The 19,123-nt window shown below is 38.1% G+C and overlaps 1 protein-coding gene across 2 annotated transcripts in view; it reads right to left on the bottom strand.

Moving 5' to 3' along the window:
* The window catches only part of WASL (WASP like actin nucleation promoting factor), a 503,517-nt gene that overhangs the window by 116,250 nt on the left and 368,144 nt on the right, over positions 1 to 19,123 (bottom strand). For both annotated transcript variants that reach the window (XM_053716658.1, XM_053716659.1), the window contains one exon: positions 7,458 to 7,611. In XM_053716658.1, the coding sequence (XP_053572633.1) occupies positions 7,458 to 7,611 (154 nt within the window). The remainder of the gene's footprint in view (positions 1 to 7,457; positions 7,612 to 19,123) is intronic.

Raw genomic sequence — 19,123 nt, 5'->3', positions numbered from 1 at the left:
CATAAATCCCCCCTGTTCAATAATCCCCTTTCCAGGGATATTAACCATTGATTCTATCAGATAAAAGGAGACACACTGTGACCCTGTCTTCTTGTGTTATATGTGTATAAATGAAACGATCTTACCAGAATCTATGCCGTGGAACAGGAACACTTCAAGTGCGACAGGTGTGTAGCATTGCTCCTAAAATGGACTTGAGAGAATAAAGGCAGGCAGCGAAACTTGGCAACGCTGATTGTCCAGGAGCTGTTTTGCAGAGACGACACTCCCTGCATCTCTGGATTCTTTCATCCATGCGCTCACTGAGAGGCTGACAGGATTACTTAAAACTCCAGTCCCATTTTGAAGAGTACTACCCTCCAGAAGAGACTACTCCGAATACTCAGACACTTCTCTGACAACCTCCTGTGATAAAAAGGCAAAGAATGACTGGGGGATGAGGGGAGTGGGGGAGGTATATAAGCCTTTGTCTGGGGTGTCTTTGCCTCCTCCTGGTGGCCAGGTTCTTAATTCCCACAAGTAATGAATGAAGCAGTGGACTCTCCTCCCATTAAGATGGAAATAACCTCCACTTCCTTTTAAAAATACAATGTCCTCTTTTTGTAGATTTACATTATGTGTACTTATTTTTGACAGCCAAAAAGATACTCTACTCTAACAACTAGATACCTTAGGCAACTCCATATGCAGTGTATAACGTCTGTAGCAAAGATAATTTTGATTTTTGTTCCACAAACCAAATTCATATGGGGTTTATGTATGCTCTATTAATCAATTTCAGCTGTGATTTTCTAAATGAAAGGAGGGTTTAGCAAGACATGTTCTCATAATACTCTGATTAAACCATGTACTATCCACCATGGTTATATCATTCACCCATTTACACACAAATTGGTTTAAGATAGTATCTCCCTCTCTTTGCATAAGTAATTTATACCACAGTGAAAAAGCATAATCAATCAGCATAATGACCGATTTGTAGATAATGGAAAAAATCTTTATTTTCAATATTGACGTGTTTCAGGGAGTAAAATGAAACACATAATTTATGTAAGTATTTGCCTGATAAATTCATTTCTTTCATATTGGCAAGAGTCCATGAGCTAGTGATGTATGGGATATACAATCCAACCAGGAGGGGCAAAGTTTCCCAAACCTCAAAATGCCTATAAATATACCCCTCACCACACCCACAATTCAGTTTAACGAATAGCCAAGCAGTGGGGTGATAAAGAAAGGAGTAGAAAGCATCAACAAAGGAATTTGGAAATAATTGTGCTTTATACAAAAAATCATAACCACCATAAAAAAGGGTGGGCCTCATGGACTCTTGCCAATATGAAAGAAATGAATTTAACAGGTAAATTCTTACATACATTATGTTTTCTTTCATGTAATTGGCAAGAGTCCATGAGCTAGTGACGTATGGGATATTAATACCCAAGATGTGGAACTCCACGCAAGAGTCACTAGAGAGGGAGGGATAAAAATAAACAGCAGCCATAATTCGCTGAAAAATAATCCACAACCCAAAATATAAATTTATTCTTTAAATGACAAGAAAAATTTAAAACATCAGCAGAAGAATCAAACTGAAACAGCTGCCTGAAGAACTTTTCTACCAAAAACTGCTTCTGAAGAAGCAAATACATCAAAACGGTAGAATTTAGTAAATGTATGCAAAGAGGACCAAGTTGCAGCTTTGCAAATCTGATCAATTGAAGCTTCATTCTTAAAAGCCCACAAAGTGGAGACTGATCTAGTAGAATGATTTGTAATTATCTGAGGCGGGGTCTTACCCGATTCCAAATAAGCTTGATGAATCAAAAGTTTCAACCAAGAAGCCAAGGAAATAGCAGATGCCTTCTGACCTTTCCTAGGACCAGAAACATAGTATTAATCACTGAGTCAGAGAAACCTCTATGACTAAGCACTAAGCGTTCAATTTCCATACCTTCAAATTTAATGATTTGAGATCCTGATGGAAAAACGGACCTTGAGATAGAAGGTTGGCAACTGGACATCCGAACAAGATCCGCATACCAAAACCTGTGTGGCCATGCTGGAGCCACCAGCAATACAAACGATTGTTCCATGATGATTTTGGAGATCACTCTTTGAAGAAGAACTAGAGGCGGGAAAATGTAAGCAGGATGATAACACCAAGGAAGTGTCAGAACATCCACTGCTTCCGCCTGAACATCCCTGGACCTGGACAGGTATCTGGGAAGTTTCTTGTTTAGATGAGAGGCCATCAGATCTATCTCTGGAAGACCCCACATCTGAACAATCTGAGAAAACACATCTGGATGGAGAGACCACTCCCCTGGATGTAAAGTCTGACGGCTGAGATAATCCGCCTCCCAATTGTCTACACATGGGATATGCACCGCAGAGATTAGACAGGAGCTGGATTCCGTCCAAGCAAGTATCCAAGATACTTCTTTCATAGCTTGGGGACTGTGAGTCCCACCCTGATGATTGACATATGCCACAGTTGTGATATTGTCTGTCTGAAAGCAAATGAACGGTTCTCTCTTCAACAGAGGCCAAAACTGAAGAGCTCTGAAAATTGCACGGAGTTCTAAAATTGATTGGTAATCTCGCCTTTTGAGATTTCCAAACCCCTTGTGCTGTCAGAGATCCCCAAACCGCTCCCCAACCTGAAAGACTTGCATCTGTAGTGATCACAGTCAAGGTTGGCCGAACAAAGGAAGCCCCTTGAACTAAACGCTGGTGATTTAACCACCACGTCAGAGAGTGTTGAACATTGGGATTTAAGGATATTAATTGTGATATCTTTGTATAATCCCTGCACCACTGATTCAGTATACAAAGCTGAAGAGGTCTCATGTGAAAACGAGCAAAAGGAATCGCGTCCGATACTGCAGTCATGAGGCCTAAAACTTCCATGCACATAGCCACTGAAGGGAATGACTGAGACTGAAGGTGCCGACAAGCTGCAACCAATTTCAAACGTCTCTTGTCTGTTAGAGATAGAGTAATGGACACTGAATCTATTTGGAAACCTAAAAAGGTGACCCTTGTCTGAGGAATCAAGAAACTTCTTGGTAAATTGATCCTCCAACCATGTTTTTGAAGAAACAACACTAGTTAATTTGTGTGAGATTCTGCAGAACGTAAAGACTGAGCTAGTACCAAGATATCGTCCAAATAAGGAAACACTGCAATACCCTGCTCTCTGATTACAGAGAGTAGGGCACCTAGAACCTTTGAAAAGATTCTTGGAGCTGTTGCCAGACCAAAAGGAAGAGCAACAAATTGGTAATGCTTGTCTAGAAAAGAGAATCTCAGGAACGGATAATGTTCTGGATGAATCGGAATATGAAGGTATGCATTCTGTATGTCTATTGTAGACACATAATGTCCTTGCTGAACAAAAGGCAGAATAGTCCTTATAGTCACCATCTTGAAAGTTGGTACTCTTACATAACGATTCAAAATTTTCAGATCCAGGACTGGTCTGAATGAATTTTTCTTCTTTGGGACAATGAATAGATTTGAATAAAACCCCAGACCTTGTTCTTGAAAAGGAACTGGAATGATTACCCCTGAAGACTCCAGGTCTGAAACACGCTTCAGGAAAAAGCCTGAGCTTTTACTGGATTTGCTGGGATGCGTGAGAGAAAAAATCTTCTCACAGGAGGTCTTACTCTGAATCCTATTCGATACCCTTGAGAGACAATGCTCTGAATCCATTGACTTTGGACAGAATTTATCCAAATATCCTTGAAAAACCTTAACCTGCCCCCTACCAGCTGAGCTGGAATGAGGGCCGCACCTTCATGCGGACTTAGGGGCTGACTTTGGTTTTTTAAAAGGCTTGGATTTATTCCAATTTGAGGAAGGCTTCCAATTGGAAACAGATTACTTGGGGGAAGGATTAGATTTTTGTTCCTTATTTTGACGAAAGGAACGAAAACGGTTAGAAGCCTTAGATTTACCCTTAGGTTTTTTATCCTGAGGCAGAAAAATTCCCTTTCCCCCAGTAACAGTTGAAATAACAGAATCCAACTGAGAACCAAATAAATTATTACCTTGGAAAGAAAGACATAGTAATCTAGATTTAGATGTCATATCAGCATTCCAAGATTTAAGCCACAAAGCTCTTCTAGCTAAAATAGCTAAAGACATGGATCTAACATGAATTTTGATAATATCAAAAATAGCATCACAAATAAAAAGATTAGCATGTTGTAGTAAGCGAACAATGCTAGACATGTCAGGATCCAATTCTTGTTGCGCTAAATTCTCCAACCAAAAAGTTGATGCAGCCGCAACATCAGCCAAAGTAATTGCAGGCCTGAGAAGATGACCTGAATATAGATAGGCTTTCCTTAGATAAGATTCAAGTTTCCTATCTAAAGTATCTTTAAAAGAAGTACTATCTTCCATAGGAATAGTGGTACGTTTAGCAAGAGTAGAAATAACCCCATCAACCTTGGGGATCTTTTCCCAAAACTCTCTAGAAATTGCTGGTAAAGGATACAATTTTTTAAACCTTGAAGAAGGAATAAAAGGAGTACCTGGCTTATTCCATTCCTTAGAAATTGTATCAGAAATAGCATCAGGAATAGGAAAAACCTCTGGAGCAACCACAGGAGGTTTAAAAACAGCATTTAAACGTTTACTAGTCTTAACGTCAAGAGGACTGGCTTCCTCAATATCCAAAGTAATTAACACTTCTTTTAACAAAGAACGAATATACTCCATTTTAAATAAATAAATAAGTAGATTTGTCAGTGTCAATATCTGAGGAAGGATCTTCTGAATAAGATAGATCCTCATCAGAGGAGGATAATTCAGTATGTTGTCGGTCATTTGAAATTTCATCAACTTTATGAGAAGTTTTAAAAGACCTTTTACATTTATTAGAAGGCAGGAATGCAGACAAAGCCTTCTGAATAGAATCAGTAACAAATTCTTTAAAATTCACAGGTATATCATGTACATTAGAAGTTGAAGGAACTGCAACCGGCAATGTACTATTACTGATGGATATATTGTCTGCATGTAAAAGTTTATCATGACAACTATTACAAATGACATTCGGAGATATAATTTCCACAATCTTACAACAAATGCACTTAGCTTTGGTAGAACCGATGTCAGGCAGCAAAGTTCCAACAGATACTTCTGAGACACGATCAGATTGTGACATCTTGCAAAATGTAAAAGAAAAAACAACATATAAAGCAAAATTATCAATTTCCTTATATGACAGTTTTAGGAATGGGAAAAAAATGCAAATAGCATAGCCCTCTGACATAGAAAAAGGCAAGAGGCAAATAGCAATGGGGTAATAAAATAATGAAAAAATTTGGCGGCAAGTATGACGCACAACGTGACTGAAATTTTTTTGGCGCCAACAACATCCGGAAATGACACACTTGCGTCACTAACGACGCAACCCTGTGTAGGAACTCGGCATCAACTATTACGCCGGAAATAATGAACTTGCGCCAACGGACGTACTTTCGCGCCAAAAAAGTCTTGCGCCAAGAATGACGCAATAAAGTCTAGCATTTGGCGCACCCGTGGGCCTAGTACTGCCCGCAATTTGCAAGAAGTATATAGTCAATCTGAAAATAAGAATAAACCCCAGGTAAGAAAAAATATTTCTTAAAATGTTTATTTTCCCCAAATATGAAACTGACAGTCTGCACAAGGAAATACATGAACCTGACTCATAGCAAATATAAGTACAATACATATATTTAGAACTTTATATAAATGCATAAAGTGCCAAACCATAGCTGGGGCGTCTTAAGTAATAAAAAACATACTTACCGAAAAGACACCCATCCACATATAGCAGATAGCCAAACCAGTACTGAAACAGTTATCAGTAGAGGTAATGGTAAATGAGAGTATATTGTCGATCTGAAAAGGGAGGTAAGAGATGAATCTCTACGACCGATAACAGAGAACCTATCTATCTCTGGAAGACCCCACATCTGAACAATCTGAGAAAACACATCTGGATGGAAGGACCACTCCCGTGGATGTAAAGTCTGACGGCTGAGATAATACGCCTCCCAATTGTCTACACCTGGGATATGCACCGCAGAGATTAGACAGGAGCTGGATTCCGCCCAGAAGCGCATGTCAAAGTAGAAATCTTAGCACAAACTTACTTCACCAGTTTACTTCACAAGTTTGTAAAACTGAATTGTGGGTGTGGTAAGGGGTGTATTTATAGGCACTTTTAGGTTTGGGAAACTTTGCCCCTCCTGGTAGGATTGTATATCCCATACGTCACTAGCTCATGGACTCTTGCCAATTACATGAAAGAAACTTGCCAAATTTTTTCTTTTTCGTGATTCAGGTAGAGCATGCAATTTTAAGCAACTTTCTAATTTACTTCTATTATCACATTTTCTTCATTCTCTTGGTATCTTTATTTGAAAAGTAAGAATGTAAGTTTTGATGCCGGCCCATTTTTGGTGTGAACAACCTGTGTTGTTCTTGCCGATTGATGGATTAATTTAACCGACCAATAAACAAGTGCTTTCCAGGGTCCTGAACTAAAAAATAGCTTAGATGCCTTCTTTTTTTTTTGCAGATTTTTTTTGCAGATTTTTGCAGATTAACTTTAATGCTTTACTGTGCACTTACAGTAGCACACAGCAATGGGGAAGCAGTGACAAACTACAGCCTCCGGCTGGCTGGTTATTTAGTAAACATACAACACTGACCATGTCACTAGAGCAATGTAAAGATGTCACCCATTCAGAAACAACTTTAATTCAGTGGGGTTAGGGTTAACAATGGTTGCCAGAGAGGTATGTGATGCACTGCAGCCTTTTCTGGTTGGTAGGGATAAATGTGAGGTGCCCATCTTTGAAATAAAGGTGGAAGTTGCCCTGTTTAAATTTGGTAAACAATAGCTGTTTTTTCATCAATATTGTCATATAAAGCATGTGCTGACACATTTATATGACATTTAGGAGCCAAGTACAGAAGGTCAAGGCGTGTGTTTTTTGTTTTATTTAAAAATTTTATCTTAGTTTTACACATAGTTTTACAACTGTGCATATTATTAAGAAAATGATATAATGAAAATGAATTACATTTCCATAAAATGAAATCTCTGAAGCGTGTCTAGACTAACCATTGAAGCACCCCAGGCCACATCAGCTTAATCTGATCTTCTAAACCGCTAATGCAATTTCAGTTTGTTTACGACGTTTCTTATGCTCTCTCACTGTATTTAAAATATATAAAGGAGTACATTTTTGTGATACGATATGCAGAACATTTTTAACAAATTAACAATTAGCACACACAAATACAAATATTACATACATACACACATCACATACATTATATACACATGCATGTACAAATGTACACATATCAGAATTTTATATGGCAAACCAACTTTCCCAAACATTCATATATTCAAAATATGAAGTCTTAGAACAGGAACTCACCCTGCCTGCGCAATTCATTTTTTACTGCTTCAACGCCTCCTGTTTTCTCAATGAAGTCATAAATGACCTTTGATGTCTCTTTATCTTTAAGCTGTGCCTCCGAGATGCCACATAAGTCAAATAGTTTTTTCAGCTCTGGATCCAAATTATTAACCTTTGATAAAAAAATAAAAAAAATGGACAAATGTGGGTTTAAACGTATGCCTCCTTCAAAACAACACACTGCTAATTTTGAGTCAGCACAGATTGGCTAAAATGCACGTCAGTCAAAAGTAGTGAGATAAGGGGGCAGTCTGCAAAGGATTAAAGAAAAGGTAAACACAGAGGTAAAAAGTGTATTAATATAACCATGATGGTTATGCAAAACTGGGGAATAGGCAAATAAAGGGATTACCGGTATCTAGCTTTTTAAACAATAAAAATTCTGGTGTAGACCGTCCCTTTAATTCTGCAACAGCAAACAGTTAATAGTACAAATTGCAGAAATCTAGTTTACATCTAAAAACAAAACAAAAACAACCAGATTATTTAGTCAATATAATAGTGATAAACTATGTATATGATATGAATGATTATAAGCTGCACATTTTTGTTGAGAGCATATTTACTGGGCAACTAACCACTTATTTCATGTTCACTAGAATTACATAAAGCTATTACTCACTGCATCCCCCCCAACCAAACTTTTTTAGACGAGAATCTTCATTAGATACTCTAGCAACTGCAACAACGGTGTACACACAAAATATATGGTATTGAAAACTAGCAGTGCCTTATATTATACTGGAATAACGTAAAACTAACTATGTGCATTTACTAAGTGCTAGTTTTACTAGAATGTGAAAATGCCCCATATCTAGCAAAAAAAGCCATAAACCAGGTAGAGGATACAAAAGAAGAAAATAAATCCCTCTTTCTCCAGTGTCTGAGTGTCCTCTAACCCTGTAGTACAAGTACACAGAAAAAAAGGACACTGGTTTTACTGGTCTTACTGTTTTGAACAATTTAGATGAATCCTTCAGAGATAAAACCTGCAAACAAAAATCTGGTTCTGCTACCCTCTGTCCAATCACCACCATATACATGTGTTTGTTTACACAATTAGTCTAACTTAAATTAAGGATCCATCTAGGTCAAACCGGAGTTGTTTTGAATTGCCACTGAACAAGCTTGCCTAAAGAGGTCTGGCAGTGGCAAGGGTGTTAAAGGGACAGTCTACAAAATAATTTTTATTGTTTTAAAATATAGATATTCCCTTTATTACCAATTCCCCAGTTTTGCATACCTAACACAGTTATATTAATATACTTTTTACCTCTGTGATTACCTTGTATCTAAGCCTCTTCTAACAGCCCCCTGATCACATGACTTTTTATTTATCTATTGACTTGCATTAAGTACTATCTTCTGCTAAATCTTAAATAACTCCATGGGCGTGAGCACAATGTTATCTATATGGACCACATGAACTAGCAGTATCCTGTTGTGAAAAGCGAATTAAAAAAGCATGTGATAAGAGGCGGTCTGTAGTGGCTTAGAAAAAGGCAGAAATTTAGAGGTTTCAATGTTATAAAGTATATTAATATAACAAATGTTGGTTGTGCAAAGCTGGGGAATGGGTAGTCAAAGTGTTATCTATCTTTTTAATCAATAACAATTTTAGTGTAGACTGTCCCTTTAAGTTTAAACTAAACCATTAAAGGGTTAGAAATTGATTCCCATGTGAAAATAAACTATATTACTATAATTACTATGATAAACGTAATAATTTAAAATAGTTTTTTTTATTAAATTAAGCTTTCACATACCTTAATTTTAAAAGTTAAATGGTCATGAAATGTGTGGTAATGACAGCCCTTAAAATTAGGCATGGCTCATATAATCCAGCATCCGCCCCCATCCAATGGCAAAGCGGCTGGGCCCCTTAATTTAAATAATACATTCAGTCAGCATCGCATGCGCAGTACTGACGTTAAAGCACAGCTGTTCACAGCTTAGTCATCCTATTGGTTGAAGGGGCATCTTCACACCGCAACAGCGGAGACAGTGAACAATATAAACAGGTTCTCTATTACCCACGCTTCAGGATGAGAGCTGTGCTGCAAGACTTTACAAGCTGCTTCTGTCCTACACTAAGTTGAGCAGCGTGTATACTAGAATTCTTCCCTGCCTGTGATGAAGTCCATCTGTGTTTTATACATTGAATACTGCAGTGAGTTTGAGAGCTATGTTAATTTAACTGTCGGGCTCATCTCCCCCCTCCCTCTGGCTGTGTTTGCTTGATTAATGACGGTGAGGGCTCCGTTTCCACATGAAAGCAAACACAGCCAGAGGGATGAGCCCGACAGTTAAATAAACATAGCTCTCAAACTCACTGCCTAATTTAACGTCTAAAACACAGATGGACTTCATCACAGGCAGTGAAGAATTCTAGTATACACGCTGCTCTCCTAAATGTCTCTTCCCCTCATTTGCAAGCGATGATTTGCACTCTGTGACTCTCTTGATGCCGGTGTAAAAGAACTTGTGCTTCTGTCAGTAGACTGCTGGAGACTGGGGGGGCGATTCTCGCACATGCGTTGCTTATAAAATAGGTTTAATGCGCATGCGGGCCACCATGATGTTTCTACCTAGGTGGAACATCATTACAGGCCCCATGTTTAGAAAATGGGTTTGGCGCAGTACTTTCAAATTGAAATTACAAAAAAAAGAAAGAAAACTTTACAAAAGGTACCAATTGCAAATGTATTTATTATTTTAAGAAGTATTTAATAAGTTAAAAAAGAAATTTGGGTTTACTATCCCTTTAAAAGAGGAATTAAAAAACATAAATTTTATGGAGGACTTAATCTGCTACTCGGCTATTAACAGCGGAGGCTTCTGATGAGCTTCAATCACATCCTAATAAAACTTGGATATATGAAGTCAGAGACTTTAATCCCTTAACCCATTCCGACATAGATCTACGTAATGCAGTATATAGCCCATCATACCACATAACCTAGATCCACGTCCAACATGCCGGAAGCCCAAGTAGTCTCCATTGTAGGTATAAAATGGGTACTGGAAGACAGCTGTCAGTACCTAAGATGGTGCATTTCATTGGGAGGGCAGAGGATATTGGGGATCCTACACTGCAGAAAATAAAAAATAATTAAAATAGATGAATTTAAAAAAAAGAAGCACTAAAACTTCATACTGGCAGACAGTCTGCCAGTACCTAAGATGGAGGTGAGGAGTGTCCGGGCGAGTAAAGCTGTTGGGGGGGGGGGGGGGGAGAGATCAGGCAGGTGGGAGGTGCCAGGAGGGAGGGTAATACCTACATTACAATACCATTACCCTTAACAGCTAACAAATTAACCCCTTCACTGCTGGGAATTCAGAGGCCTTCTAATGACCAAAAAGCAATGGCAAAGCCATGCAAGACTGCTATTTCTGAACAAAGGGGATCCAAGAAAAGCTTTTACAACTATTTGTGCTATGACTTCACATGCAGTATTTACATTTCAATGAGGAACCCAAAGTTTGTGAAAAAGTTAATGATTTTTTTTTATATGATTGCATTTGGCGGTGAAATGGTGGCATGACATATTAAAATGGTTCTAGATCAATACCTTGGGTTGTCTACATACATACATATATATATATATATATATACATACATACATATATATATACATACATACATATATACATATATATATACATACATACATACATATATACATATATACATACATATATACATACATATATACATACATATATACATACATACATACATATATACATACATATATACATACATACATATATACATACATACATATATACATACATACATATATACATACATACATATATACATACATATATACATACATACATACATACATACATACATACATACATACATATATATATATATATATATATATATATATATACACATACACAGGTTGAGTCCAGCACTAGACCCACATATGATTTACCTAATGTGTGCCGGTCATAGTGGAGCATCCGCAAACCTCCAAATAATGCAGTCCATACATATAGTGTGACAGCACCACAGCAATCTTTAAATGTGTTTTATTCAGTTTTATTCAGATACAGAACCATAAAAGCGACGTTTCAGACCTACATAGTTCTTAATCATGCATAGTTAAAACAACTTAACACAAACACTTAAAAAGGCTACCTGAACCAATCGAAGCCCATCTCAAGTCTTAATTCAGATTAACCCCTTCCTATCCAGGTTAGTTATATTTTTAGGAATAGGGACATTTAGTGGTACCAGGAGCAACTAACATAAAAATGTATAAAAACAAATACAAATCATAATCCCTATTCAGACCATATGGGTGGAGGGTATTCAAAAACTTTATCCACCATACTTCTTTTTGTTTCAATTTAGGTTCCCTATTCACCCCCCCCCCCCCCCTCTCTCCCATGTTAGGGGATATGGTCAATGACCTGGAAGCGGAGCTGGCTGACAGTATGAACCATTAATGTAAAATGTGCTGAGACAGGTAAAGACATGTCTTTAGATTTAATTGAAGTTTTATGTTGATTAAACCTATCCCTAGTGGCATGGGTGGTCTCGACAATGTAACACAACCCACATGGGCATTTCAAAAAGGTAAATAGCATAATCAGTTTGACATGTGTATAGGCCATTAATGGTAAGCTGTTTTCTTTTATCATTCTGTGCCAAAAATGTGCCTTTAATAATGGAGTTACATTGTACGCAATGCCAACAGGGGTAACATCCTTTATTAGGAGTTGTTAAATAATTGATGTTAGTTGGTTTACTGGTACCCACAATTACCTTAACTAAATTATCCCTAAAATTCTTTACCCGACGATAAGAGGGCATAGGAGGCAATTTAAATGATTCAACCTCTGGATTGTATTTAGACAAGAGGTACCAATGTTTCCTTACCACTCTAAATATATCCTTACTCCTATCACTGTATTCTGTTGAGAAAACCAATCTATTTGCATTATCCTTACCAGCCTTTTTCTCCTTGCCTAGGTCTATGATACTGTTCTCAATTATTACCTTAGGGTAACCCCTTTTCACAAATTTATTGCCCATCGATTCTAATCTATCAGATAGCCTTTTCTGATCTTTAACAATCCTCTTAGTACTTAGCAATTGGCTTCTAGATATTGACTTAAAAACAGAATCTGGATGGAAGCTTTCATATCTGAGAAGAGTGTTTATCAGTAGTGTTTTTTATAAAGATCAGTAATTACCTTATTGCCTTGCTTGTATACCATGGTGTCGAAAAAACTGATTTTGTGCTGGGAATAGGTAAGAGTAAATGTAATACTTGTCATGGACATATTAATATCCTCTACAAACTGTAGTAAAGACTCCAATGGACCCCCATATGCCGAAAATGTCATCTATATATCTAAGAAAAAGCTTACAATTGCTGATGAATGACTGATTATCATACACATACTTGTTTTCAAAGCCACTCATGAACATATTGGAATATGAGGGGGCCACATGGAGCCCATAGCTGTACCTCACTTCTGCATATAATGTGTGACTTGGAAAAGAAAATAATTGCAATAAAGCACAAGCCTCAATAGGTTATCAACAAAATCACCTTGTAACTGATTATACACCTTACTTTCATCCAAGAAACATTTTACTGTATTTAATCCTACCTCATGGGGGATGGAGGTGTACAGACTCACCACATCAAGTGAAAAAATAAACCATGATTTCAATGTTTGCTAATCTTTCCAGGAATTCATTAGTATCCTTAAGAAAGGATCTTTGCTTTTTGACCATAGGAAAAAGAATCCTGTCCAGAAAGATAGAAACATTTGAAAAAAATGATTCTGTACAGGCCACAATGGGCCGACCTGGGGGAAAAATACATTTTTGTAGATCTTTATTAAAAAAAATAGGTGTTATGGGGAATTTTTGCCACAGAAAATCATAAACCTGTTTGGAGATAACAATGTTCAAGGGCCTTGTCTAGGATTACCTTTAGTTCCTTCTGAATTACCAAGAGAGGATTATGGTCTAGGATCTCATACACCCCACCATCTGATAATTGTTGTAATATTTCTTGAGTGTAATATTGGGTCTCTAATACAACAATGGCTCCTCCCTTGTCGGCACTTTTTATAGTTATCTCCTTGTTATTCCTTAATTGGGAGACAGCCACTTGTTCCTCCCTGGTTAAGTTATACTGTCTTTTATTACGGGTCAATTTCAATTTTTTAGATAAATTGCTAATATCTCTCTGTACAAATTTAAGAAAGGTCTCCACACCTGGATTACTAGTGGGTGGAATGTAGGTAGATTTCTTATTTAAACAGAGTGCTCAAATCAAATGGCATAGAATCAAATGCTCTATCATTTATTTCACCTTTATACAAATCTTTATTACCAAACATAGCTTTTCACCTTAACAACCTGAAAAATTTATAGAGATCCTTATCGGTCTCAAAATCATCACAGTCCTTAATGGGGCAAAAGGAAAGTGCTTTCATAAGGAGGCTATGCTCTGCATCAGTCAGTATATATTTAGAAATGTTCACAACCAGACTTTCCTCCGTAGATGTGTGGGGGCTGGGGTTAGGCAATTCATTTACCTTTACTTCCGCATACCCCAACGGTATCTCCCTCCACGTTGTTGTCTGGGCATCTGTCGGAACTGGTTCCAGGAGCTCCGCATATCCAGCCGACGCTATCTTTGTGGGGTGGTGCTTCCGCCCTCCCCTCCAGTGTCTCCTGAGCAGGAGCCTAAAAAACTCTCCCCTGATGAGGTGGTATCTGCAGCTCTTCCTTGATCACTCAATGATGCTTGTGGCCTCCTCCAGCGTGGGGCATCACCTAATTCATGATTACGTGACGTGTAATCACGTGACCAGTTGTACACCCGATGATTAGCATAATCCAGGTCGTCTCTGCCAAATTTTGACATCTTCCTCTCTTCCAGCTATTGATGGTATTGTAACAGCAGCGCATCCACCTCATATGTAGTGGTTTTCAGCATTTCCATTGTGGATTCAATCGCTCGCTCAGCCTCTAACAACATGCTTTCTGCTTTTCAATTTCAATCTGCAAGCATTCAACGGTCAGCACAATACGGTTGAAGGAGCATTTATTCAGTATACTTTCAAAACGACTTGTACAGATCATTGTTAGAGAGTATGGTCGGTCTTAATTTAACCCTTAACCCTCTAGGGATCCTCTTTTAAGGAATAACAAGGAGATAACCATAAAAAGTGCAGACAAGGGAGGAGCCATTGTTGTATTTGACACCCAATATTACACTCAAGAAACATTACAACAATTATCAGATGGTGGGGTGTATGAGATCCTAGACCATAATCATCTCTTAGAAATTCAGAAGGAACTAAAGGTAATCCTAGACAAGGCTCTTGAACACTTATCTCCAAACAGGTTTATGATTTTCTGTGGCAAAAATTCCCCATAACACCTATTTTTTTTTATACATTACCACAAACATTTATTTTTTCCCAGGTCGGCCCATTGGGGCCTGTACAGAATCGTTTTTTTTCAAATGTTTCTATCTTTCTGGACAGGATTCTTTTTCCTATGGTCAAAAAGCAAAGATCCTTTCTTAAGGATACTAATGAATTCTTAGAAAGATTAGCAAACATTGAAATTGAACAATCATGGTTAATTTTTTTCACTTGATGTGGTGAGTCTGAACACCTCCATCCCCCATGAGGCAGGATTAAATAAAGTAAAATGTTTCTTGGATGAAAGTAAGGTGTATAATCAGTTACAAGGTGATTTTGTTGATGACCTATTGAGGCTTGTGCTTTATTGCAATTATTTTCTTTTCCAAGACACATATTATATATGTGTGCCGAAGACCGGAAGTACTATCTTATGCGGTGAGGGAAAGAAAGAGCGCACTGCTCGTTTGTCTGTTTGTTTATTATATGCAGAAGCAAGGTACAGCTATTGGCTCCAATGTGGCCCCCTCATATGCCAATATGTTCATGAGTGGCTTTGAAAACAAGTATGTGTATGATAATCAGTCATTCATCAGCAATTGTAAGCTTTGGCTTAGATATATAGATGACATTTTCGGCATATGGGGGGTCCATTGGAGTCTTTACTACAATTTGTAGAGGATATTAATATGTCCATGACAAGTATTATATTTACGCTTACCTATTCCCAGCACAAAATCAGTTTTTTGAACACCATGGTATACAAGCAAGGCAATAAGGTAATTACTGATCTTTATAAAAAAAACTACTGATAAACACTCTTCTCAAATATGAAAGCTTCCATCCAGATTTTGTTTTTAAGTCAATACCTAGAAGCTAATTGCTAAGTACTAAGAGGATTGTTAAAGATCAGAAAAGGCTATCTGATAGATTAGAATCGATGGGCAATAAATTTGTGAAAAGGGGTTGCCCTAAGGTAATAATTGAGAACAGTATCATAGACCTAGGCAAGGAGAAAAAGGCTGGTAAGGATAATGCAATTAGATTGGTTTTCTCAACAGAATACAGTGATAGGAGTAAGGATATATTTAGAGTGGTAAGGAAACATTGGTACCTCTTGTCTAAATACAATCCAGAGGTTGAATCATTTAAATTGCCTCCTATTCCCTCTTATCGTCGGGTAAAGAATCTTAGGGATAATTTAGTTAAGGCAGATGTAGGTACCAGTAAACCAACTAACATCAATTATTTAACAACTCCTAATAAAGGATGTTACCCCTGTTGGCATTGCGTACAATGTAACTCCATTATTAAAGGCAAATTTTTGGCACAGAATGATAAAAGAAAACAGCTTACCATTAATGGCCTATGCACATGTCAAACTGATTATGCTATTTACCTTTTGAAATGCCCATGTGGGTTGTGTTACATTGGCGAGACCACCCAGGCCACCAGGGATAGGTTTAGTCAACATAAAACTTCAATTAAATCTAAAGATATGTCTTTACCTGTCTCAGCACATTTTACATTAATGGTTCATACTGTCAGCCAGCTCCGCTTCCAGGTCATTGACCATATCCCCCAACATAGGAGAGGGGGGAATAGGGAACCTAAATTGAAACAAAAAGAAGGATGGTGGAAAAAGTTTTAGAATATCCTCCACCCATATGGTCTGAATAGGGATAATGATTTGTATTTATACATTTTTATGTTAGTTGCTCCTGGTACCACTAGATGTCACTATCCCTAAAAATATACCTAACCTAGGAAGGGGTTAATCTGAATTGAGACTTGAGATGGGTTTTTGATTGGTTCAGCTAGCCTTTTTAAGTGTTTGTATTCAGTTTTAATAATGCATGATTAAGGACTATGTAGGTCTGAAACGTCGCTGTTATGGTTCTGTATCTGAATAAAACTATTTTTCACATTTAAAGATTGCTGTGGTGCTGTCCCACTATATGTATGAAATATATATATATATATATATATATATATATATATATATATATATATATATATATATATATACCACCAGAAGCAGGGAACCAGCACACTTTTTTTATATTCAGCTGCCGGGGTGCACTTGCAAGAAAACAAATATCCACATAATAAAGCAGGCACTCTCCGTTTTAATTTTATCGTTTAATGGTAAACGTTTTCGGGGTCTCCCCCGTCCTCAGACCACTTACAGATATCTGATAATACACAACTTAAATAGCTACTCACCCTCACCGTGTCAAATCGCCAACAGACTCCCAGCTTCCGTGTCGCGCAACTGCGCATGCGCGCCCGGAACTAAGGAGAGCCGACAAGGACCAACCACCCACTGCTAAAAGCAAAAGTGAAAATCAACATCACACACAATAATGCAGCAGTGTAGACCGCTAACTGCATATAGTACCATACTGCAGAGAAATATTATTACCCTATACTCGGCATATTGAAATATACACAGACCTATCCTCAAGCCTTGTTTACACCTTATTGCTTGAAATGTTAAGTATACACCTGTTACCATTCTGCCATAAAGGGGATATTATTATATTTTTATACGGTTATATTTACACAGTTATATTTACATATTTACACAGAAGGGACATCCGTGTTAGGTTGCATTATTCATCCTGTATTACACTCCTGCCCCTAACTGAACAATTGGCCCAATATCTCTTTAACCAACTTAAAGGTGTTGGACCCCTGTGTATATTACTTAACCACAAAGCACCCCACCATGTCACCTTTTTTTAAAAAATATTTAGCAGTCATCCTCAGTTACACTGATGTTTAGCTAGCAGTGGGGAACCCAGTCAAAAAGAAAATGAGCTGGATTGCAATTTAATTGCATGTATTTAATCCAGTCATGGACATACCCCAACATAATATCTTAAGCTCACTTCTAACTATGACGGTGGCAGTAGGCATACATCCACTACAAGTCCTACAAAAAACATTGGTAATCCAAATGGACATTCAGCCCCTTTGGGTACATAGTCTCCAGGTTAAAAATCCACTGAGACTCTCGTTGTAGTAGACGCCTGCCCCTGTCACCCCCCCTAGGGTTACGTGGAACGTGATCTATGATAATATACCGAAGGTCAGATACAGCATGACCACTGGTACAGAAGTGGCGAGCCACCGGTTGATCTGAATCACCATCCTTGATTGCCAGCCGAATCGCTGACCGGTGGTTCGCCATCCTCGTCCTGAGATCATCCTGGGTCTTACCCACGTAAAATTTACCACACGGACAGTGTAGTAAGTAAACAATATACGTGGTTGTGCAGGTCACCCTGTGCAAGATTTTATATTTTTTATTAGACCATGGATGTTGAAACGTGCTGCTCTGGGTTAACCCACCACAGGTAGTGCAACCACTGCAACGGAAGCAACCTTTTTTCGTGGTTTTTAACCATGTACTAGGCATATAGCTTTCACTGTTGTCGGGCCTCAGGAGCATATCTTTCAGTGATCTTCCACGTTTGAACCCCACCAAAGGTGACACACAGGAAGCAAAAGGTAGTGTTTTGTCACTCTCCAAAATGTCCCAATGTTCCCTCAAGATATTGGAGAACTGTAGCTTCTCAGGTGAGAAGATGGTGGTAAAGATCATCTTCTTCTCCTCACCCTTATCCCTCTCCATCTTCATAAGTGCCTCTTCCTGTGTAAGCCCCGTCGCTTCAATCAGTGATTCGTCAAGATGTTTAGAACCATACCCACGGTCCATGAATTTTTTGTACATTTCCTGTAGTTGCTGTTCCTTCCTTTGCTGGTTACTGTTGTTGCGTACCACTCGCTTAAACTGTGATCTTGCCAATGATTTTTTCAAACTGGGAGGATGGCAGCTTGTAGCATCCAATAGTGAGTTCCTGTCAGTTTCCTTATAGTATAAGGTTGTGCTGATACCTGTGTTTTCCTTAAAGATCCTGAGATCAAGGAAGTCGATGGTATGTAAATCATAGGTCATCTTCAACTGTATATGTGGATTCACCTTGTTTAATTCTGCATACCACACCAGTAACTCATCCTCTGTACCACACCAGATAAGGAAGAGATCATCAATATAACGTCGGTATAGCCGTATTCTGTGATCACCAAAGGCAGTAGTTGCGACCGTTTCGAAGTGGGCCATAAACAGATTCGATCTTATGCGAATCTGTTTATGGCCCACTTCGAAACGGTCGCAACTACTGCCTTTGGTGATCACAGAA

This window comes from Bombina bombina, chromosome 6 (genome assembly GCF_027579735.1).
Source record: "Bombina bombina isolate aBomBom1 chromosome 6, aBomBom1.pri, whole genome shotgun sequence".
NCBI classification, from domain to species: domain Eukaryota; kingdom Metazoa; phylum Chordata; class Amphibia; order Anura; family Bombinatoridae; genus Bombina; species Bombina bombina.
This window is presented reverse-complemented; position numbering and strand designations above follow the sequence as displayed.